This window comes from Danaus plexippus, chromosome 14 (genome assembly GCF_018135715.1).
Source record: "Danaus plexippus chromosome 14, MEX_DaPlex, whole genome shotgun sequence".
In the NCBI taxonomy this organism is placed as follows: domain Eukaryota; kingdom Metazoa; phylum Arthropoda; class Insecta; order Lepidoptera; family Nymphalidae; genus Danaus; species Danaus plexippus.
The window spans coordinates 7,197,565-7,223,724 of NC_083546.1; the positions used below are offsets into that span (position 1 = coordinate 7,197,565).

Genomic DNA, 26,160 nt, shown 5'->3' on the forward strand with positions numbered 1-26,160 from the left:
GTTCGTTGACTTACATGAGGAACATTTCGTCGTACAATGGAAACAGATTCTTGCTGTGAGTTTGTGTCTTCGGTTTCTCAACGTTAGCGAATGTGTCTTCAGGAAGCAGTCCCACTCGGACGTATGAATCGCATAGACCTGCCGACATATTGTAGCCATGATATTGGTGTATGCCACAAGCCAGAGCCTGGACATGACAAGCACACCGTATGATTGTAAAGCACCCAAATAAATATTCCTGACGTTACGACTTACAATAATGTAACAACTTTGGCGCACTAAAATATACAGTCAGAGAGGAAACTTCTCCTCATTCCATGGATTCACCGTGTTGGTGCCATCGTTGCAGGGAGAGGAGCTCCAACAGTGCCTGGGACTTGCGACCCAGGTGTAGGTTTAAGGCCCTGTCTAACGCGTAAACGCTCGCCTCCACCGTCCAAGCTCCTCTCTCCACTTAACCATAGGTATCTTTAAAACCATTCCTTACGCACCGTTGGAGTCGGTCGGCATTAAATTCCTAGCGTTCATGATCTCGATTTTCAGATTATCTTCTACGAACTGAGCCCTGATTGTCAGCAGGCCCATCTTCGGGTCAGTGATAGATTGTTGTTCCTGCCACCTCTCGAGGTGGTACTGGTGTATCAGCTCCCTCGTCTCCATGCCGTGGAGTTTCAGTAAATACTCCACTCTCTTCAGAGTCTCAGACGTGAATGTCTCTTTATTATCCTGACGGAAGGATCTCACCATGATTTTGAGACATTCGTGGAGATTGTGGAAGAACGCTGGCGGGCGGCGTTTCTGGAAATTTTGGAATTTTAATTTTTTTGCCCATCAGAGGACAATCTAAACCGTAACCGATATACCATCACCACAAAATATAATACTAGAAAGCTCAAACCTCAAAGCTGTAAAGAATATTTAAGGAACACATGCGTCTGGCTAAAGGTTATCGTACGAGTAATCTGTTCACATCAACCCTTACACGGTTTCAGCAGAATACGTCTTAGTACACTGTTGATACTAAGACAAAAATAAAAAATCGTCATACAGACGATGTAAAATTTTAAAATCATCCAATAATCGTGCATCGTACAGATAAAAATTTCTATTCATATCAAAAATCGCACCATTTATATTATAAAAAGCCAACCGCGCAGGAATTTATTGCAAACAGACGCCACCTATACGACATTGATACACAGCGAGAGCTTTATCGGATGTAAATAAATTTTCATATATGACATACAAAATACTGGACGTTCCACACAAGCGGTCATAGTCGCAATGCAAGGACTATACTCAAGCGAACCTGGTCGGAGGACATACGGACAGGACAAACACATTCACATAGCATGGACCCTGACGATGAACGAATACTGTACTGAAGAAGAAGAAGAATAAAACTAATATTTTTTCAGATTTACTGCGCGTTTATAGTTAATTTTGATTCACATCTCGTCTGTCCGTGATCACGGTTGCTTCAAAGTAACCGAAATCCCGGGAACATTTTTTTTTTTAAATAACTATAAAAGCGAAGTAAATTCGAAAAATATTAGTTTTATTTCAATGAAAACTCGCTAAAATCTTAGATCTCATTCAGTTAGAAGAAGATAATGTATTTGTATATTATCACAGCATCGCAAAGAGACAAAATGCAAAATAAAGAGGATGCAATAAGTTAATTATTTATCTATATTTTTTTTATTTCTTGTCCCATCAATGTACTAGGACAAGACAAAAATCTAAAAACTGATGCACCAAAAAAATTGTTTACTATTTTCGATTTCGGATAGTGCATAATGTATAAGGTCGAGGTGCGTCATGCTAGAGGTCATAGGTCACAGATCATAGGTCAGGGTCCACGCCACAGCCTACGGGTATAGTAAGGTGAGTGCAGTTTTACCGCATCCATAACCGCTGCGGCGGATTTTGTGAGCCTCCTGGGGTCGATATACCGACCTATCTTTGCCCTTCGGTGCTACACAACAAATGATCGAAATTAATGCCAAATAAACCATGAATGCCACTACAGCCAGCGAATGGCCAAACACTGTGCTAGATGTGATAGTATTAATGTTTACATTTACCCGGACTAACACAGTCTTTGGTGAAACTTTATTTTTTCCGAAATATCTACGGCTGATCAAGCGGATACGGCCAGCGACTCGCGCTGTCTACGGTATCGGAAAAAAAAACTTTTAGTAGTGTTAGTGTTGTTAACAGATAATGACAAAAAAAAACGGAAAATATTAATAAAAAAATAATATTCAGTTGAGAATTAAAACGGTTGTAATTTTTCAAATTTAGAACGCCACAAAGGAGTCTGTTTACCTCGAGGTTAGCTTGTATCAGTTCGTACAAAACCTCCCCCAGCTGTTCCCACACGATATCCAGGGTTCTTGAGAAGTTTTCGTTATTGAGGTGATGGTACAATGTATCCAAGTTATCCTCCAGGTACCTCATGACGCGATCCATGCTGGAACAGTCCTGATGAAGGAGTTCAGCTCCCTCGACCAGGAACCTGGTTATAGACGGCATCATCTGGCGAGTTGAGGCAGTAAGAATTAAACATTAACGCTTTTTTTAACGCTCGTTTCTGACAACTGTATGTCAGCTAAACTTGGATAATGAAATATTTAGACTAACTTAAGGCATAAGCGTTTAGGGACGCTCTTTTATAATAATTGTGTGACGATTTATTTTAAAGCGGTTTTTTTAACGCTCGTTTGTATATTCAAAATACAATTATATTAAAATCTAAGCTTATTATAATAAGTATTTATAAATATATATATGTATTAGTTTCAATAAAAAAGAGTATTTCAAGTTAGTTTAAAGTTATAAACCTACGTACCTTCTTGATCATAACTTCTAAAAGTTCAGCAATTTTATTTTTGACTGTATCAATGGCGTTAGCGAGAACGTTCTGTAAGGTTTCCTTGCATCTGAAGAAAATTAATTAAAATTATAGAATAGCACACGAGTTGTTGACGAATGATTTATCATGATTAGATTGAGCAATTAATACTTGCGAGTTAGTGACATTTATCACTAAGATGTATTACTAATGGACGGTTGCTTTCAATAAAAAAAAAAAACAATATGTCAAAAACGAATAATTTTATATATATATATTTTGACAGATGTCATACCTCTGGGCCTCTAAGGGTGTTCTGGCCTCGCACATCCTGTTGATGATGTCGTCCATACCCAGTTCAGCGACAAACGGTGTAAGGCTCTGCCGCACGTAGTCTATATTATTAATGGCGACGCACCACTCTGTGGTGACCTCGAAACGCTCCTCGTACACCGATGTCACTGACCCCGCGCCCTCCACGCGGCTGGACATCCGCTCCGCGAAGAACACGCAGCAACGGCAGATGTCCTACGAATATTTGTATGTTTATCATAATGACGAAAAGAAATATATCCGCTATACGTTCTTAACTTAAAAAAAAAAAGATAATAAAGCGATTTTGATGTTTAATGCTCTGGCCAACGAGCCAAGATAAATTTTGACAACAACTTATATATATATAAAAAAATCAATTATCCTTCTATGCTTAACAGATAAATATAGTTGTATATTGATATTTTGATAATTATAAGTAGAAAGAATTTCAACAGACTCATATATAAAAACGTATATTTTTTATTTATTGCTTGTGAATTTATGTAATGTGTAATATTCTGTCTATTTCATAAATTTTTCGCTTTAATTTGTTGTCATCGTTGAGGAAATCTTCTAAATATGTAACGATAGTGTAAAAAAAAAATAATTTAAACATTATACAATCTTACATCTATAATCTTTGCCACGAATGCGTAACATCCTTCGACATCCGGCCAGGCTAGCTGCTGCCAGAATATCTTGATCTGATAGAATATAGCGAGCGTATCAACACCGGAACTGCTGTATTTGACGTTAGCGTCAACTGGCGCCAAATTATCTAGTTCAATGGCCTTCTCTATACGAGTTAGAGCCTTATATGCCGCTATGTCCAGCCATTGGGCCACACCGCCGTAGAACCAGGAATGGAATTTGGATATAGAGTAGTTCTGCCAATCAATCTCATTGAGACCTTGACCCAACCTGGGAATATGATTATTTTGTGTCAAATATGGTCCACAAATACACACGTTTGCTAAAAAACAGTATCTATTATACAATATAAAACTTTATTATGGGACATGTTATTGACTTTAAATAAATTATAGCACTTATATAAGTTGGCTGTAACCAGTGAGAGTATCTCAGGTAATAATAGGTACTTTAAAATATTTGATATAACTTACGTTAAGAACCTCTGCAGTGCGAGATAAAGTTCAAACAGTGTGGTGCCCATGGCTAACGGCTCGGAGCCGACCTCGGTCCCCCCCATACCAGTCGCGCCATTCAAACCTCCTGCCAGAAAAACACTGTTCGTGGAACCCTCGCTGTACCTCAAGCGCTTCATGCTCTTGCAGACCTGAATCACTTCCGGTTCCACCAACGAAGCTATCTTATCCTCATACACGCCGTACAACACCTTCGAGTACGGAAAACTCATGACTCTGTAATATTTTTTATCAGTTAATACAACAGAATCCTATCACACTAAACTTTGAATGAATCAATGAGGGGTTTGAATATAACCAAAACACTCACTCAACGAAAACTCTGTCGAAATATTCCACAGCCCTTTGCAGATCAGATCTAACCAGCTGTATGACCCTTATCAAGTGCTGCAACCTGGACTCTTCGGTTTTGTCTTTACATTCATTGTTATCCAGTATGTGCACGAACCAGTCCGACGCGCCCTGTATGGCGGCCTGGTTCAGCACTTCATGTATGGTCAGCTTGGCATCATTCCTCAGCCAGCCGTAGAGGCTTGCGGGGAACAGATCTATAGATTCCGGTGCATCCATCACGGACAGCTTGTGAAGTATCCTGAGGACCTCTCTCAGCGTCTTCATCACAGTCTTATCGCCAGCCGTCTTCTTCCTCAACTTCCTCACGTGACTGTAACACGTTGGCAACAATTTCTTCGCTCCGTCCCAAAAAAGCCTTCGATCCTCTTCGTTAACTAGACCTGATAATTATGAGAAAATAAATGCAAATGATAAGCCATTTTGAGATTTTACAGTCCTTGCACACTTTCCTTTTTTATTGCGATTAAAAATTCAATAGTTGCTTATTTGTTATGAATACAAAATTCTAAGCCACTTTAAAGGTATTCATCCCGCGGCAGAAGATTAAAATTTTATTATCTTATTCATCGGTACAGTTACAAGATTAAATCATACAAAAAGGAGTAATCTGAATAAGAAATAAGCCAATGATACGTTAACATTAATTCGGTATATTGAAATAATAATATTTAATGGAAAATATATTTCAATTAAAACAGTTTTGGACCAAAAATATTTGAGGATCTAAGCTATAACTAACCGGACTGCAGCGGCTTAGCCAGCTTGTCCAGTAAGCTGGTGAAGAGGGCGAAGCTTAGCGGGTGGTCAGGGGTAATAGAACAGAATACGACCCACTGAGAAAGACGGTCTTCCAAAGGGGTCAAGCCACTCTGGGCGGCGTGCTGCGTGAGGACACCTTCCGCGGCAGCGCTGAAGTTCCCACACCACCAATAGGGAGCCACCTGGAGAAGTTATAGTGAGGTATGACCTAATATTCACATTACGGAACATATGCCAGAAGTAGTATATCCATTTTAGCTGATATATAAGCTTGGGATAGTACTATCTCGAAGGTGATCGGAAAGTTCCGGGGAAGCTAAGCAGATTTCTCATCTATCACGCTCGTATTCTTCTCTTCTCGAACTTATAAAACCTTGGACAACACTAAATTATCACTAAATCGAACACCTCCAGAGGAATTAACAGCTATTTCTGGTAGTAGTTTCGTGAAAAATAAGCTCATTTTTAAGTCAACTGAGATATTACATTTAGTATCCGAAGAGTAAAGCTGAATAATTACTAAAATTCTTCAATAACAACTTTTTCAAAGAAAAACCTTCTAGAACTTAATACATAATAAAAACCCGCATTTCAATTATATTTAAACGATGGTTGTTTGTGGACCTCGTCAGGTAAGTGGGCGGTATCCGAATGCCATTAATAAAATGACTAATAAATGCTTCGTTCATATCGTTAGTATAACACAACCTATACATGAAAACTATACGTATATTATTTCTAACCAATAACCAAAAACGATTTTTATATTTCGAAAACATTTTAGTACACTCGCGTCTCAAATTTTTTTTTTTCAAAACTTTCTTCAACAATAAAAAATTGAAATTCATGATATTCTTTCCAACCTTCCATATCTTATATGGCTTTTCGTCTTTTTGTTTATAAACATACCTTTGAGCTCTCTAATTCATGGAGTAACAGAATCCTCAACAGATGCCGATGTTCCTGGGCAGCTACTTGAGAGTTCTTCTCCGATGAGAAATTAAACCGGACCTTCACGACTCCTTGCCGTCTCAACTTACTCTTCTTGCTCAGATTCAACCACATCACCATACCACCGGCTGGAATGGACTGAAATGAGATAAAAAATGATAACACACCCTCATACACTAGAATGGGTCCTAAGAAACATTAATTTCAACAATGACACGCAAATTCTTAGCATTCCATGGATTCACCGTGCGGGTGCCGGGTCCGTCGCTGCAGGGAGAGGAGCTTCAACAGTGCCTGGGACTTGCGACCCAGGTGTAGGTTTAGGCCCTGTCTAACGCGTAAACGCTCACCTCCACCGTCCAAGCCCCTCTCTCTACCTCACCAAATTTGAAACGAACCTACTAGAGCTACTACTATCAATTATTTATTTATAGTAAAATAATTGTCCGTTCAATAATATTTACAACTTTTCTACAAATCATCTCGCACTGAGCCAAACGCATCTTACTTTGGGGTATTAAGGATAAAAAAAACTATATAACTTTATTAGTTAAGCCAAAACATAAAGTAGAGAAAGACAAAATACCAAAATAAACTTAAATTTCTTCATTTATATGATAGTTGCTTTAATATATTGATCGTATAACAACCAACAGTTAAACAAGAAAGTCACCCTACATAGCGTTATCTTAAGAGTGTACTCTAGTTAAAGTAATATATTTAAGATATTCCACCAACATTATATAAGATTATTCATAACATTAACCAATAAATACGGAACGCGTGACTTAAATCAAAGCAAAAACGGTTTATGTTATTAAAAGTCCGTGCAACACAAGCGCTGTTTTAAAACAGTTTAAGCGGAAGTCATTTATTTATATAAACTACGGCTCAGTAAAGTAGACCAAGGCATGTAAAATTTTGCAAAGATCTAAAATCTAGTTATTATTCTGTCTGACACTTCTATACTCACTTTCAGAGGTATATTGGCGGTACCGATGAGCTCATTGTCGTGTTTGCCAGTAGAAGCTGTGATCGCTATTTCCTTCATCAGCTTTCGGAGGCCCTTCACACCTTTGACTTCAAATATCTTCGTCATTTTCTCTTTAACCGTCTCCGCGGGGTCAAAGTCCCTAAATATAAAGACGGATATGTTTTATAGTATAAAAATATTTGCAAATACATTGATTGAAGCTCATGAGGTCTGTTTCGCTAAGACTGATAAGAATCGGGGATTAAGAACTCATGAAGGTCTGTAGCAGTGTTACTTCATTAGCAAGTAGAAAACATCTTAGCATTATCCCATATCCACATATTACAAAATAAATATCAGCCAAGTACTTTACTCACCAAACTTCTAAACAAAGCGAATCCTCCTGAAGACTGCCCGGCATTGGTCTGAAAACAAAGAACATTAAATTCATTAGCCTAAAACAAAACTAATAAAAATATGCACTTGAATTCATCTGCTCATAATTACATCGTTAAAGTGAAAAGCATTTCATTCTTCATTCCAAACACATACTGAACCCTGAACTGAACCCTGAACTGAACCCTATACTTACAATGAAAAATGCTCCTCCCACACGGGATTCAGTGTGCCTGATTTAACTGACGTGTTATATCTGTGGGAAGTGTTTGACATTAAGTATATCGTGACGAAGGGGTCGCTCAGGCCGCTCGGATCTTTGGGCACGAGATCCTTTCCTTCTATCACTTCTACGTTAAGCATCAATTCCGGCGGCTCTTTTGCCTCAGCCTGTGTGAGTAACTCCATATGTTTCTCATTAGATATCTTGAAAGCCTCTTGAACATATGATAGCATAGCCTGTGCGCCAACCTCGCAACCTACGTCACATCCGCCGACATTGTGAAGTATTTCGTATAATATTTCCAAATACAATTCATCCACCTGCAAAACAATTAGTTTTTTATTATTTTATATTATGAGTACTTTATCAATAATTCGCTTAATACACACAAAAAAATATACTATTTTACTCTTAAAAATACGCTCAACATATCAATATATTTATCACATAACTTTAAAAACAATTACAGCACATTATATAAAACGTTAGAAATAATATGCACCTTCACAGCCTTGCTATTGAAAAATATTACAATAAAATATTCAAAACGATACTATTTAATATTAATTTAAAAATTAAAAAAAAATACCTAATAAGAAATAAAGGTCCGAAAAATGCTGAACGACCTAAACGATACAACCTAATAAAGTTCACTGACCCACACTCTGTTAACAACATAGTTCATACGATAATGTTTCCAAATACTACATTTCCCGAGTATTAATTGTAGCGAATTAAAAAATATATATCACACAACGTCGCCATTTAGTCACCGGAAACACATACCGATGGGTCGTAGTAATATCCGAGTATCATCTAAAGAAGTAACAAAGGATGTGTCCATCAGTCTTGAAGCTGAGCGTTAGGACTGCGCTCGTTACCATAACAGCAAGCGAATAAACAGAAATCAGTATTACAGCGAATAGGAATACCGCATCATCTGATATTTACATGGTTACTGCGCCGTCGTGGGGAACATATTGATTTGATTGATGCACCTAGTAGGTTTACCGCCCATGGTCAATGTTGAATTGCCATTATTTATGACAGCTGATTACAAACACGGCGATAAAGTCAAATAATTAAACATATTCTTTATTACATGCGGACTGCATGTATTTTACTAGAATACACCGAATATTTTTTTTATTTTTAACTCTGAACTCATTTACGTGTCTCACCGACACAGGTTGTCACGAAAAAATACTGTCATTTTTAAAGTAGGTACTTCAAAAAAAAAAACTCTTTTTCACGAATGATAGCAATTATAAGCATCTCATAGACTAATATCTGTCACTAATATCCACGCAGTGGTCACAAAATTCTAAACTCGATTTTTAAATAACATATCTTTTCTAATTATCAAAGAAACGTACAGTCATAGATTGTATTAGCATGCTCGTTTGTCGTTCCAGGAGCTCCTTCTTGACACCCCTGAACCTGGTCCTCAGGGTACCCATCCCATTCATGGTCACTATCACTGTTACTTAACACATAACTTTTTTTATTATTACTCTAGGCTCGTGCACGAGACGTCTCTGTTCTGTCGAGACCGACCGGGACTCGGGAATTAAGCCAAACTGCCGCCAGATTCTATTTTTGCAAACCGCTACCATTGAAGACGAATGAGAATTCAACAAAATAATAAAAATGATACTCATTGCTTTTAAATGTTCCTTTTTACCTGACGAGAGCAGATCCCGAGAATTCAATTATTTTATTATATTTTTTAATGCAAAATTAATAACAGCCAAAGACAATGTTGTGCTCAACTGACGACTAGTAAAAAATCTATTTTATTTGTACACAGACATAGAGAAAAGCATATTGTTCGAGAGTAAGTTATTTAAATAATATGAATACAAGTAATCAAAACGTATTTTATGAATTTTAAGCCTTGTAACAATGACAACCGCGCTACCCGTTCAACGTTATGTAAGATCAAATATATAAAATAATTTCTTAACGGTTTCGCTAATGGATGATCTGATTTATATTGAATAAGATATATAAATAAATTAGTACATTAGGCTAAGTTCATATCATTGCGTCTGCAATAAAAAGAACTATAAAAACTATCCATCATAGCTCTTTACACTTTATATCAAACGTTAACGAGAGGCTTTTAACCGAAAATAAACAGATATCTGGCTGATATTTGGAGGTCTTATAAACATTCAAATAACATGGTTTTATATAGGAACTTATGCTATAAAGTATAATCTATGACAAATATTTGTATCGAGTAGAATACCTTTATTTGTATGGGAATAGCCCTTCATCTAAACGCCAGGTACATACAACACTTGTTTATAATAGAACTAGCAACAGCCAAGGTTGTTTGAAACGAACATGCATTATATTTATTTGTTTTATAAACTGTATAAAGTTTACACTTACTCGTTAGGAACTACTGCGTTTTGTAAACCTTAGTCGATGTCGCTAAAAGGACAATCATTTATTGTGTCCTCAGGACTTTTAACAGTTACTTGATTAATATAAATAAGTTACATACAAATTAAATGTAAAATAAATCAAATTTAATGAGAAAATTTTCTGCCGAAAATTTCAAGTTTTTCCATTCCTACCTACATGAAGATTTATGAATAAAAATGATAGTTTACTTATAAAAGTTAACATTTAATTAACTAACTTTGTTTAGGATTAGGTTAATTTAAACTATACAATATCTATCCCCAAAACTTTAGACATCATGGTGAAGCTACTCACACAACACATGCCCCAATTAAAAAGCGCTGATATAAAAACGGTGTACACATACTTAGCGATTCTTCCATTATACACGATCAAAATTTTTTATAGTTATTTCTGGCAGCACTCAACATTAAAGAATCTGATGGCATTGTACATAGTGTTTACGTATTTGGCACTAATATTTCCTTATTTATAGGATCAATTCTCGGTTGATTTGCGCTTAGGGCAAGGGTTGAGCCGGAATCGAGCTTGGACGGTTGTAAATCGCCGGACACAAAAGAGCATTTAGAATAAGTAGGACTCTGAGGCAATTGCATACTTGATTATAAGGAAGCTTTGTACGCATCACGAGTAATGGCAAGATAAGGAAAACCAGACTCGAAATCTAGGCATTTCTTGTTCATAATTGATTGAACACACATTGTAGCTAATCTCGATAGCACATGTGCAGTGGAACACATGTTAAATGGAATCTGTCTAGTCAATAGCTGGGTTTAATGGTTGCTACTTGATAAGCACGTAAATATGGGTAACAAAACTAGTTGCTTATTTAGTTTCGTCGATGATTAGAATTGAATTTTTCTTTAAAAACAAAAGATTGTAAGGAAATCTTGGTTCAAGGGCATAATATAATAAATTTATTCGTCTAAACTAATTAACGCACTGTTTTACGAAAAAAATCGTTAGAAAAATAAAAAAAAAATTAAGAGATTCCACATCACAGTGATAAAATGTCACATGTTGATAAAAACGTCTATACAGAAAATTTTACTACCACCTGTCGTTTTATCGTAAAACTATCAATGAATCAAGATTTATGTGGATAACGAAGTTATTTCAAGTGTTTGTGTGTTAAGGATGACAAAAAAGCAATGGGCATGGGCCATGGGAAAAAAATTGGCATCAAGCCAACACATGCCGAAGTCCATTGTCAAAGTATGGAACGCACCGGTTTTTTAATAAACGGATTAGGTGTTCTACGGTTTGCTGTGTATTATCGTTACTTTTTAAATATAAATTAAATTAACTTTTATAGCGAAATGGTCATTAATGATGTAGATCAAAATTTTAAGGCATTTGAAAACATTTAAGTATATTTTTATCATTAGAAATTTAATTAATAGGATATATTTTATAATATAATATTTTTTTATAAAAAATACACCTATAACCCTCAATTATAATTGATCTTTGGATGCACGCCAGAACTTGGATGCATATGGCGACAAATAATAATTTCAAATTAACCGCGACCCACATCTAAAATAAGCCTAACCAATGTCTAGTTCAAATTAATTCTGGCTATAGATAAAACGGAAAAACAATGATAGAAGAAATAATACTAACTTCAAAATATATAACCATAGACAAGTGTAATATATTTTTAATACATAAAAATCAATCGGACTACATGAAATATTGAATATATTCAACAAATAGTTATGATAAAGTGAAATGGCGTCCTAATTATTCTAATTTATTTTTCTTTAAAACTGAGTATAGTTCGTATAAGAAATAATTTAATCAATATACATACATTCCAACCAACAGCTTCGACGTAATAATCCAACTTCTCAGAATCCTCATGTTCCGAGTCTGTGTCTAGTAAAGTTTCATTGCCGCTGTCTGAATCTCGTGTGACACTTCTGCTCTCGCTGACATCTGTGACAGCTTTCTGTTCACCATCCTGCTCTTCCACCTCCTTCAACGGAGCCAAAGGTGTGGATTCCTCTAGAGCCGCCTTTTGTGAAGCCTGCTTTAGTATCGAACCGAATTTCTCAAAGAAACTGTCATCGACTTCCTGCACTCTGTAATAGACAATAATTCATTTATATTCTTTAATTAATGGCATAGACAATAATTTTAAAAAAAGTTTTAAACTTATATTCGTAAATTAAATTTTAAAATTATCTGTGTACAAGACACAAGCATTTGTTGAAGGTTTGCTTTCAAAATATTATAAGATTATTAACTTAAAAAAAAATTAACAAAAAAATACTGTGTTTTAAAATCATATACATGTAACATATCAGAGGATTTAATTTGGACAGTTCTTCATTATGACGATTCATCAGCATAATAATTTCATTAAATTTATGCCAACTGCCAACATGATACATCAATCAACAAGCTGTGTTTAAAAAGGCGTAATTCATTTAAAATGCTATTGAATATTTTTAATTTTAATGCTAAAAGGTTAAAAAAAACAAACTTCCAGATTTCTATTAATATATTTTTTAAATATCATAACATAATGAGTTCCATAGTTTAACAGCTTACCAATATTTTGGGTCTCACATAATCCCAATATAACTAGGAGATTAACAACACTCAGAGGAACTAACATTAATCTCATTATATATATATTTTATAATAGACGTACGTAGATCACATTTTATTGGAAGACTGGAATGATTAATCCTATTTAAAACAAATCATAACAACATAAAAATAGTTAAAAATGTACAAGAAATCATATTCATTTGTCTAAAGCTGAAAATAGAGTATATTTAATATCTGTGTATTCTTCTACACCGTGTTTGCTGCCTTCTCTGCCGATTCCCGACTCCTTAATGCCGCCGAATGCCGGTTCTGCTGCTGATAATACACCATCATTGATGGCAACCATGCCGAATTCTAACTTTTGAGACATCCTAAATGCCTGACCGAGATCTCTTGTAAAAACATAAGATCCGAGCCCTGTTCTGGTACTATTCGCAATTTCTAGAACTTCCTCTTCTGTATTGAATTTATGGCAAACGGCAACCGGCCCAAATATTTCTTCACCATATATTTTCATTTCCGGATTTACATCTGTCAGTATTGTAGATTCATAAAATTTGGTTCCATGTTTGGGAGCAGGTTTTCCACCAATCACGACGTTCGCACCTTTTCCACAAGCATCTTCAACTAAACTCTTCACTTTGGTAGCTTGCTCAAGATTTATTAGGGGCCCACAAGTTACCCCAGCTTTGTATCCAGGGCCGATAATACATTTTTCCATAATCTTATTTTTAAATGCTTCTACAAATGCATCAAAAACATCGGCATGAATTAAGAATCGATTGGCTCCGACACATGCTTGCCCGTTATTCCTGAATTTAGCCATCATGGCTTGTTCAACAGCATGATTGATGTCTGCACTTGGAAAAACTATAAATGGACAATTACCACCTAGTTCAAGGGAAACTCGTTTTACTCCTTTTGCTGCCATTCCATAAAGAATCTTTCCAACATGAGTGGAACCAGTAAATGAAATACAACCAACATTGGGATCTTCACATAAAACTTTACCAACTATGGGGGCATTTTTTCTGCTTGCCGTCACTACATTAATTATACCTTTGGGAAACCCTGCCTCTTCTGCTAACTGAACTGCTGCTAAAGCAGTCAGCGGAGTGTCTTCAGCAGGTTTTATGACACAAGTGCAGCCAGCTGCCAGTAAAGCACCAACTTTACGAGTGATCATAGCAAATGGGAAGTTCCATGGCGTAATAACAGACACTACCCCTAAAGGCTGTCTTGTTAACATGATCTGCTTGTTTGGCCAGGGACTTGGAATCACTTCACCGTTAATATGTCGAGCAGTATCAGCAAAGAACTCCAAGAATGAACTGCCATAAACAATTTCACCTTTGGCTTCAGCCAAGGGCTTACCAGCCTCCGCTGTTATAATTTCTGCAAGATGATCCTGGTTTTTTACACAAAGGTCATACCATCTCCTTAATATTGCAGCTCTGTCCTTAGCTGTCGTATACTTCCACGTACGAAAGCTTTCTGTAGCAGCAGCAATAGCTCTCTTTGCATCCGCAGCATCCATGTCAGGAATCTCAGCGATAACCTTATCATCAGCCGGGTTCAACACTGGAAATACGGCTTTGGTTTCGGCATTGACCCATTGGCCGTTAATATACGCGCTCTTTCTCAAATAATGCATATTTCTATAATCCATTCTAAACGATTTGTAATTATTAAGCAAAACACTCCGCAAAATCACCATACTTGTCTGTTGAGTATTGATTATATGTTTTTCACAACACCACTTTCTTGTGATAAAATTATTTATGTAATACGACTTTCGATAAGATAGGAGGGAGAATGAGATCGTTTAACAATTGTGAACTGTTGTAATTTAATAGATAAATTATCGTTTTCCTTGCACTGACGGCCGGGAGCCGTAAAAAATATAACTTATATCACTTCACAAAACAGGCTCAGGCCTGAGTTTGACTTTGACAGCCGACAGAATTCATGAGGAATTGACGCTGTCAGTTTTAACCACAGATTCACATAAGTCTATTTCTAATAATAAATTGTATAATAATGGTTTCTTATTTGAAATTGCGAATAATGAAAGAATATATAATTTATAAATTTTCATACTAATTAAGTTGATAACATTCAGTACACAAATTAAAAATATACATATTGTGTAATGGAAAACCATTAGACAAAGTGCAATAAATATAAAATGATAGTAAAATTATTATTAATCGCATTGGAGTAATAATAAAACTTACTTCTATCCTTTTAAGGCAAGATTAAAATGAATAAACGTTATTGTGACAAATGACAAGACGAACAAAACCGAAAACATTACCTCAAGGTTAGAATGTTTTCATTGTTGTTATAATACTGTAAAAGGCACCGTTTACCAGTTATGTGTATGATAATATGAAGCTTGAAAACTATTGGAACATTAGATTTCGAGAAAATAATAAGAAAAAATAAAACGTAAGTACTAATGAAGAAAATTAATTACCTCGTGTCATGAATCTGGTCCTCCACCGATTTCTGTTGCTGTAGTTTTTCATAAAAACCTTTCCACATTGATTCTTCGTCCATTTTTATTTTCTCAAAATATTATCTCGCTAAATGGAATAACGTGTAACACGAATCGAGACCAACTAAATGTAAATTAACCGTTACCATAACATTATGTTGATAGTCTGAATCATCAAGCAAATCGAGTCATATCTCAGCAAAAGAAAATGACGTAAACACGCCGGTTACCTAAGATTGTTGAACCAAAGGTATCGAGAATATGAACCAAAAAGTAATTTTTCAGTGACTAGACGCGAACGTTAAATCAATACTGCCAACCTCTTTACAGTGAAATATATAAACTCCTTGATTGTTTATAATAATTTTACTTAATGAATTGTTAGATTATTTTGCGTGAATGCGAGTAGGCGAACAAAATAAAACTGACGTAAACCAAGGCTGGCCCGGTCACACTTCACAGTGAAACACCGGTCGAGGCAACAAGTGACTGCATACACTGAGCGAAATGTTAAGCAATTAATGAAACGTTTGCTTTTATTTTAATAAACTCTAACATTGTGGATATTTATAAACATTATTCATACATCACGCCCGGTTTGTATCAGACCTCGTGTCTGTGCGTACTGATACTTGAACAGAATTTTAAGTAACGAAGACTCGTAATGGAAAACGAACTAATTACTGATAAGAAGATCACAGAACAAAGTTTCATACTTTTCATAGATTTTACTTAACATATTATAATAATTTATCATCGGTAAAAATAATATGTATAGCGGTAATGACTAAATTTATCTTTGCATTTAATATATCACACGCAAAAGATATGATCTAATAAGTGATTGAAATTATAATTAATATAATTAAATTTTTGATTGCGAAACATTATATAACTAAGGGCCAAGATGTCACCAGATAACTTTGTGACAGTAAAAATATAATAATAAATAAAGACCAGCCAAGTGCGATTTTTAGTGCGGATAAGAGTTACACGAAGTGTTCCGTACCATTAAATACAAATTTAAAAAACCGTGTTTTTTAGTATACGAGAACCCTTAAATAAATAAAAAAACAATGCGTGGAGTCCCTTCTCGCGGAGGAAGTATAACTTCGTATTGTTTAAATGAATTGAGGAAGGCGTAGAAATCAATTTTTAGTGAACTCATATTATTTCTTTAAGACAAACTTAAACTTTATAAGCATTGCTTACTATTCACAACTGACACACCCATTTACTCTCGCTCCGTCTCTTTCTATTCCCTCTCCCTAGGAGCGTTGAACGTTTAACGCAACCTTGTTGGAAGTCAATTCAGAAGTTTCAATACAATTATTCTTTTTTTGAATATTTTTTGTTATAGCGACAACAGATAGACATAATTTGTGAAAATTTCAATTAAATTCCACGGCTAATGGAAAATAAAGACGAGAAAGGTAACGGGCGGCCATCGGAGTCACATATAAGATCTCGTTTTACCGTTTGTGTACGGAACCCCAAGAAAGGCATTGTTATCGAGTTACTTTAATTCAGATGACCCTGACAATACTAGTACCGAATATAACGCGCACTACTTCTTTTTTGTCGACACTCGGATATCAAAACTGAACATGAAATAAATACGCCCCTGATGGCCTCTAGTAGATAATTTTACTAACATAAAGCTCTAATAAAATGTTGATATACTATTTTCAATTTTGTAACATTAATTTGTTACGAAAGTTCATTCACTTCGAAATATTGATTAGGTAGTTGAAAACAAAAAAATAACTTTTGAAAATATTATTTTTAAATAGATTTCTCTTTTTTAAATACACTTGTATTTTTTATAATACGCGTATTAAACTTCAAATGTATTCCGACACAAAGTAATTAATTACACGGGTACCTTCATTAGGAGGCCTAAAAAATTGTTACAATGCCGATACCTAAAATATAATTCTGAGATATTAGATCAGTATAGCAATATAAATTTCAAAGTTTCTGTTTGTTTGTTAGTAAATATAATCAAGAATATTATATATGTAATCCAGGACGTACTTCTATACAGGAATTCTTTTTGTTCCAAGAATCTCACAATGCGAAGTGAAGTCATGAATAAAAATTGTTGTAGAATTAATTACCCTACATTCTTATTGAGTATTTAAGTAATTTTAGTGACAGAACATAAGAGAGAAATGTTCATAAGTCTGATTATATGAAAACGAGCTTGAATATAATTCAGAATTGTTCCTATTATAACAAACGCACAATACATAGCTACATAATACATGAGGACTAATAACGGTAGATTATGTACTTGGTGATCACGATAGACCTTCAATTGTGATCAGTCAGTACTCAACACTGAACAGGCCGAATATAAAGCTTTGTTCATTTTTTTTTTTATTTAAAGAGAGGGTGCTTTTTTCTTATAATAATGTCACTTTTGAGTTAATCTTTTACGCGATATGTTTAAATGATATACATATAATTTTCACGATCTGTCATGATTCCTAATAGTTGTGTGATATATGTGAAAATTTATAATAACTACTTATTTTATTTATAACTACTATTATTTTTATATATGGGTGTTCGGGCTTTTAAGTCTTAATATCATCAGCGGGTTTAAATAAAACGGTTCGTATAAAAAGTTGCGTAAATAATAAAATATCAGTATATTATATACTTTTATATATTAACTCAATTCTGTGATCTGTACGCTTAGTATAAGTCTTCATCGTCACACTGGATACGGAACCTTAACAGTTTTTCACTCATAAATTCTCCGACACGATAATAACGGAACGTATTAAATGAAAAACGGGAAACGCCTCGTGGGTAGTTTGACGATGCAGACTCGTGCTAAACAAACAGATTGTACGCGACATTCCACATGTAGTAGCTTTGATTCCTGATCGTATTGATTGATTTTTGTTGAATAATTTGCTATATTAATTTAAATTCGTATATATATATACACATGATCTGTTTATAAATCTTTTTTTAGTCGAACGTCATTAACAGCGTAATAAATAAATACATATCTTTCGCATCAAATTATCACGACTTGCGACAAATGCAAGTAAATTAGTACATATTTAAAATGAGGAAAATATATAATAATATACTATATAAATATGTTTCCTTGTAAGTACAAATGATGTTTAATAAATGTTTTTTGTTTCCATATACATCTTTCAATCGTCAGTCAGTCTATATGTATAATGTCACTGTATGTCTGTATGGTCGAACTTAGCACAGAAACTAATTTATTTTTATAAAACTAAAAAATAAAGCCATTTTTAAAGTTTTTTTTTATAAATAATACTGTGAAAGTATCGATTAAAAATAACGTTTTAGGATATAAAGTTTTTATACTCTCACAAGTATTAACCGTCACACTGACCGTTATTAGTTTGATGATCAAACTCATGGTAAGGATAAAGTTAAATCTACGATAGATTACACATAATTTTATCGTCAATAAATTTGATAGAAGAAGCTTATTTGATGATGTGAAATATGTTATAAAAGTGCAAAGTGCACTACGCACTTTAGGTAATACTGTACAATAAAGGCTTTTAGGTAAAAAGAAAATTAAATCATAGAAAGTATTTCATGTACAATATACAAAGTAGGAGTTGAGTACACTGCATGTGTTGAGAGTAACTGGAAACGCCACGTTTTTAGTATACCCATTCAAAACTTGGTGTAAACAAACAAATAGTGAGCTATTTAAATGATGATTGCAAAATAAAGTATTATCTATATTTTAATCTGATAATGAAAATAAACTGCATCTATTAATTAGAACCGATGCATAACCTTAGTGATTGAACACGTTTTTCTTGTTATTATTTTTAAAATAACTCCTTTATCGTATAAAATTCATTAAAATATTATTAAATGCAATAAATTATATACGATTACTATATAATTATTTAATAATTGGATTTCCTGAATTAGATAATACGTTTTTAGTACAAGTATATAAAATAAAGAGATGAAGTCCTCCTAATGTATGTTTGTTTCTGTTTCATGCAAAAACTACTTAACCGATTTTGATGAAACTATACAGTAATGTAGCTAATACGACAGAGTCAAACATAGGCTGTAAATAAATATGAAATTCCGTGTCATTATATCGGAATTAGGGCATAACAGTTGTATTGTGTATTTAGTAACATGCAGTAGACAATAGATGGCACCATATCTATTGTTTTAGCCCAATTTATACATTTCTCTCTGAGCCTAAATCTGTAGTCACGCAGAATGACACACAAAAGAAACAGCAATAGACGTCAAGTCATCAGGAGAGAATTCGTCATTTTTAAAGATATTTTCAGATTTTTTTAGTATTATAATAAATTATAATCAGTCATAAACATGATTCTAAGGATAATAATATATTATAATTAGTACAGACAGAGGGCGCCACTTGTAACTAAAGCTTATTATATTTGGCTAGGTTAGCAGTAAGCACTAATATCAAGTTATACATAATAAGGTATGTGGGCGTTCGTCTGCCGATTCATAAATAAACGAGAGTGAACGTCTCATATCTTATACGAAACCAGTCAACATGTCTAAAGTTAAATTTAACCAAACACTGCTCTCAAAGTCCTTATCTGATGAATAATGGTTAAAAATACGCACAATGAGACTTAATCCCGGCATGACGGCTAAGTAAACGCTGTCTTGATAAAATGTAAACAGGACATCATTTTATAAAGATATGATTCAATGGTTCAGAACCGTTTCAGACTAATAAAGGATGGTGTCTGAGGTTAATTTTTTTATAATATATATATATATAATACTAAAGGAAATTTATGCAAATAATAATGGCGTTCCTCAAAAACATATGTATACTTAGAAATTTAATATACCCCAATACGTTAATGATTGATTCTTCCGGATTCATTGTTATCATATAAAGAACAAAAACTTACTTTCGCCGGCTTATAACATCCTTCTCCTGTAATTTCCTGTACACAAAACCCCAGGGATCTTCTCGTACTCTCCACTCCATTGCCACAAAAACTTAATAAGATCTGCGATATATTTAAAATATAATGAAAGGTTTTATTTATTAAAAAAAATGCACTCTTTCAGCGTTCGCGCGTCGCGTCTTGTTTGAGACTGGCAACAAGACGCCGCTTAAGTCGACTCTTAGTTTTGTTTGTCAGGTTTATTACCTACTCCAGTTTTTAGACATCTCAGAGGAAAACCATTGTTACGAGGGAACACAAGACCGCTATGTTAATTCCACGCTAATTGACTGTATTATACACTTTAAGACATCGGTTTAGGCTTTGCGTGTTTAAAAAAGCATAGTCCTTATTGGGAATACTGTAAACTAACACGGCCGGAGATTATTTTTCATTTGAATAAAAATAATATACTTACGGATAATAAACCGACCGATAAAAACCTCAGATCTCAATGAATGATTTCCAACAATATAATTTCAAACGGAGCATATAGAATTTCAAATTATTATACGAAATATAATCATAAAATAAGTCAAGTACATTCTAAAAGATTTCCCTCTTTTGAATATTGAATAAAAATATATATACTATGTGTATAGTCAAACAATGTTTCACGGTTACCACATCAAAAGTCTCACACGTTTTATGTATGAAAAATCTGCCAACGAACGTCAACGACAAACGACTAACCATATAGTCATGTGGGTTGAATGCAAGCAATCCTTCCAATCGGCGCCGAGACATCGCATTGTGATGCCAAGTAATCAAATCCTTGCCGGCTGAATATTTCTTTAGTCACACATTATTTTATTTAGAGAAATTATTACAGTAATGTCCACGTCAGAGAAATAACATGAAATGCATATAAAAATATATTAAACTGTCCGTCTGTAAGGTTTTTTTTTTAATAGTCTTGCTTGCCTGCAATAGGAAATTTCTTGGCAGATAACGATTGAATTAAGCAAAATTATTATGCTTTCACATAAATCGTCAAGTAAACTTTTATGAGGAAAAATTATATTGTTTTATAGCTACATTAAGAAAACAATTGATGGGTTTTATCGTGTTAATTCAACGTGAATCACAGGTAATATTACGTCGCATCATAGTTATTAAAATTTTGCAAACAATGTTGTCATACACATGTCACAATAAAACCTTTCTTATCGATGTTATCAAAAATAAAATAATTTAAAACACTCACAGCTTTGATAAAATTCATATAAATATTAAATTATAGAAATAAATATAATTTAATCTTTAAATAACTCAATAAATATCAGGGATAATCCGCAAAATGAAAACATTGCATTTTTTTGTACGCATAAAAACACATAAAAACTCTTTGCTTGCTCCCAATAGAGCAGTATAAAAAACATTAATAGGTCAAGTTTTTTGGAACTTGGAAGCTCTTAATAGGACCTTGTGACATTAATAGGAAATAGGACCATTAATGAATGACCTGTATTTGATGACAATGTACTTCAGGCACGATGAAAACAATGGAAATAGTTCCTTCATATTAAGATTGCATTTGATAATACTGTTAGTTTGGACATTAAGTAAGACGGCCTTATCTTACTGGGGACAATGTGAAACGGCATGTTGTTGTGTCTGAGAAGATGCGCGCTGTCCAAAATACAATGACAGACACATTAGAGCTAATTTACGGAAAGTCCTTATGAAATATTTATTTATTGATACGGACTTGGCGGGAAAAACCAAGTTTACACAATGAAATTTTTGAACTAAAGCTGTATTAGTCCAAAATCCCGGGGCTGTCAGACGTCACGTATCTTCTGACGTATGAAATGTGGACGATTGAATAGCGTTAGTATGTATAGGTCGTGAACTATTTTAACAGGTAAATTATGGCAACAAAAATAAGAAAAAAAAACTGACATATCCATTACATATAATAAAATCGTTCGCGGGGTCTATTCTGTACACTGAAAATAAATGATAATTCTACCTTACATAGGTATCTGCCTTCTACAAGGTTGTTCTAGAAAAGTAGGTATCCAAGAGTTTAACCACTGATTATTGCATGGGCCAGACCTCTACGTACAAGATATCAAAGATGGCCGAAATAAATATTTCCTACGAAACAATATTGGCCTTTGGGTGAGGAATGAGAACATTGGTATATTATATGTTTTGTTTGTCTCTTAATCGTATTGTTATTTGTTTGTTAAGGACTTTTAAGTATTAGTTACTCATCGGTGGATGGCTGAAAATTTATTATTTAATATTTTTTCATTTCATTATTTTTAAAAGCTCGAAAGTAGTATTAAGTTTGAATTTCACTTAGACTGAAGTATTGACAAATCTTAAATTTGCGTGTGTATACCTTAACTTGTGTAAAAAAAATATGTTAGTGTGTATCATATTATTTGTTTTATGACATTACTGGCTCTCTATAGCTATCTCGTATAGACATCTCGTCGGCCCGTGATCAAAACGTCGGGATTATGTAGTTTTAAGTAATAAAATCCGCGTAGTATATACGAAATATATTAGTTTCATTTAAATTTCTATAGCTCTTACTTTGCAATATTTATACTCTTCCCTCCATACTAAATTTTCCTTATGAAGAGTCTAAATAACTAGAATAACATCAGCTCATCCTTAATGAAGGGTCAACAGAATATAGTGGTGAGATACAAAATTAATCTCACTTTATTGAGACAATAACATTCGCACGACAATCAACAAAATTGTTCCCCCTTTTCCAGTTAGGAACAAACATTTGAATGCACTTACAAACAAACAGGTAAAGAATGTAACTCTCTTTGGTTTTCCTTTAATATTAACAACAAAGTTCAAAACACTATCCAACCTTGACTCACTAGTGCCAATGGAAACTACGGACGTAGTATTGTGTTGGGTTTATACAAAGGTTCAATTAAACCTCACTTACGACTTGCCACAAGATGCCAGCGAGAAATTAAATACGCAGCCTTGCGAGTTTTACAGCAATAAATCTTCGTCCAAAATACTTTACATGTACTAATATAATCGTATATTTTTGTACGTTTAGAAATGCTTTGAATTTAGTTCGAAGATGCTCTTTTGGTTAAGCACTATTTGTATTTAAAATTATGTACTATAAAAAAAAATCAAGGGATATGATAGATTATCAGTTAAACCAACCTCCATTTTAAACATGTGCTGTATTTATTTTGATCAAATTCTAATTTTTTTAATAAATGAAATTAAAAAGTATATGACATCTTGTTTAATGTTAAGGAACTTTTTAATACTAGATACTTTAAATGCTGTATTCTCTATACAACAATAATTATTTTTTCCCGTATTATGGACAGTACATATAAATTTTCAGTCAAATCATGTTTTGGTAGATCTACCTTGTGTTTTATATATGTCGTGCACAACCACACATACGCACACGCACACGCACACACATAGCTACAAATAAATAAAAACTTTTTCATTCATGATGTTTAAGAGTACGACTGATGAGATACGATCTTTATGGAAGCTGACTTTAATCAACGTGGAAAAAATGTACCCACAGCCAATAGATACACTATTCATAAATTTTTCCCATTACCAAACATTACATTTAAAAAACATATTAAATTTGAAATAGTATACCGTTAGTATATTTGAACCAGTAAGTAATATATAAATTAATATAAATCAAAAAACGTTCACGCAATAATAATAAAGGATTTATTAAATGCATTGTATAAAAATAAATATTTATAAAAAAAAAAAATCTTGCGGCCGGTACGTCGAGTTGCCTCAAGGTCAGGGGGCGTGTGTAGCCATGTTAATGACAGAAGTCAATTTATCGTTTTAGACTTGTGTTTGTGCGAGTGACGCCTGGGAACTATTATTTAATTTAACTAAGCGTCTATACATATAATACATTTGAACGTTAAATACGAATAAAGACGAATAAAACGAATAAAGACGAATAAAACGAATAAAGACTAAACGTCAAAGGTTTAACAAAGCATTGTGCGGGAAACCTAATGATCGTAATATTTTTATCAACAATAGTTAGACGACATAACCACGTAATAACCCAATTGATAGATCCTTAGGGTTTTTAATCAAGTAATCTTTGTATTACTACTCATATTGAAAACAATGAATTATTAAAAAAATATTACGTGTAAAGACATTGTAACTTTATTTTTGAAGAAAAGAAATATGTTTAGTTTTGTTTGTTTTATGACTCAAAGTTGATGTTAAGACGTTATGAATTACATTTGTTCTTTCATTGTCATAATTTATGAAAAAAGCAACATTGGATGCGCTTTTAGGGAGTACAAAATTTTATCATTGTAAATGCCTCATTAAGACCTTCTAAAATAAATATTAAAAAAAAATTGTTAAAGGAAGAATTTTAAAAATTTTTGAAATTTTCTATATAAAAGAATTAAAAACTTTTATTTATTACTAGACGATATGTGCTTACTTCAAATTAAATTAATATATTTCTAGACGAAATGATTTGAACTGCGCGGACAAACTCAATAAGAACTCTGGTTAGTCAAAACCTTATAGAGTATAGACAATGTAATTGTATCAACAAACTTACATCACGTCTTTGTTTTATTGTATTTTAGATAAGTATATAAAAAAATATGCGAAGCCTTGGATCATGACTAAATTTTTTTTAATTATTATCAAAAATAGAGTAGTCTTTAGATTTTTTATAATGAATTGCTGTGAAATCTTTTAATAGAAAATGTAGGTGTCATCTAAAGATGTCTAAAGAGATAGATCTTGGAGAAAAAAATATCAGGATTAATTAACGTGGTTGAATATTTTTAACAGCGCCATCTTTTGGCGGAGCGTATAACAACGTAGACAATCAGTCTGTTGCAACATAATGAATGATTTTTTTAAATATTATTTGAATAATGTATTTTGCTATACCTAACGTTATTTTAATTATTTATGACAACCTTTCAAAATATATCAGGGTGCTTAGTATAAAATCTACACACTCGTTTATTATCATATAAATAATTACGATGATAGCCCATGAAATTATTGCACAACACCATAGCATATACAATATTATATAATAAAAACGGTCAAAGTCAAAAAACATGAACAATATTACGAAATTAATACTGAGTTGGTTCATATATTTTATAGCTAACTATGTAAACACTAAAAACAAAGCAAAACGACCTCAATTCGACAAAGTCAACTCGACACGCGGTTATCATAACTTCTTACTTGCTCTGTGATATATAAGTATCGCGAGTAATTAATTATCATATACAAGTATATAGGTATTTGTACGTAACTGACAGCTGCTGTTTGATAAAACAATCGAAGCTTGTTCAAATGCACTCAACATAATAAATTTCGAGAACTGTAATGGCTGCACCTCTTTAACACTTCAATTAATAAGATACTATGAATTCAAATTACATTTAATTTTACTTAATTTATCCCTTTAAACTTATTTGAAAAGTTTTTTTTAATAAAACAATATAGATTAAATTCGAACAATTATATTATTTTGCACAGATAACATATTTTTTTTTTGGTATTTAAATTATGTTTTGACGTATTTATCCACGTGCGTTGTTTTTATGTTGAAAAGAAAAACTTTTTTCTTATGACATTATCACCAATTAATATATTATATTTAAAAAAAAAGTGTGTAATAATTAAAACAGATGTTTAAATTTCATTTGAT

The 26,160-nt window shown here is 33.5% G+C and overlaps 2 protein-coding genes across 6 annotated transcripts in view; both read right to left on the bottom strand.

Annotated features, from left to right (window-relative positions):
• LOC116769531 (protein unc-13 homolog 4B) overlaps positions 1 to 26,160 on the bottom strand; it is a 30,773-nt gene that overhangs the window by 1,453 nt on the left and 3,160 nt on the right. Inside the window, exons 1-16 of one of the 5 annotated variants that reach the window (XM_061522452.1) lie at positions 20,427 to 20,591; positions 12,247 to 12,517; positions 7,968 to 8,314; positions 7,753 to 7,800; positions 7,376 to 7,535; positions 6,361 to 6,540; positions 5,432 to 5,633; positions 4,649 to 5,072; positions 4,297 to 4,554; positions 3,802 to 4,093; positions 3,153 to 3,385; positions 2,855 to 2,945; positions 2,332 to 2,541; positions 1,904 to 1,978; positions 492 to 798; positions 15 to 138 (exon numbers count right to left, since the gene is read on the bottom strand). In XM_061522452.1, the coding sequence (XP_061378436.1) occupies positions 15 to 138; positions 492 to 798; positions 1,904 to 1,978; positions 2,332 to 2,541; positions 2,855 to 2,945; positions 3,153 to 3,385; positions 3,802 to 4,093; positions 4,297 to 4,554; positions 4,649 to 5,072; positions 5,432 to 5,633; positions 6,361 to 6,540; positions 7,376 to 7,535; positions 7,753 to 7,800; positions 7,968 to 8,314; positions 12,247 to 12,517; positions 20,427 to 20,506 (3,302 nt within the window). In that variant the 5' untranslated portion in view covers positions 20,507 to 20,591. Of the gene's footprint in view, positions 1 to 14; positions 139 to 491; positions 799 to 1,903; positions 1,979 to 2,331; positions 2,542 to 2,854; positions 2,946 to 3,152; positions 3,386 to 3,801; positions 4,094 to 4,296; positions 4,555 to 4,648; positions 5,073 to 5,431; positions 5,634 to 6,360; positions 6,541 to 7,375; positions 7,536 to 7,752; positions 7,801 to 7,967; positions 8,315 to 9,370; positions 9,560 to 12,246; positions 12,518 to 15,471; positions 15,898 to 20,426; positions 20,592 to 26,160 lie in introns of those variants that run through there. The other 4 variants (XM_061522451.1, XM_061522449.1, XM_061522453.1 and 1 more) reach the window with 4 other exon arrangements.
• Positions 12,922 to 14,952, bottom strand: LOC116769533 (succinate semialdehyde dehydrogenase). Its single transcript, XM_032660663.2, has one exon. It carries the CDS (start codon positions 14,707 to 14,709, stop codon positions 13,189 to 13,191), a length of 1,521 nt encoding a protein of 506 aa, XP_032516554.2. The 5' UTR covers positions 14,710 to 14,952; the 3' UTR covers positions 12,922 to 13,188.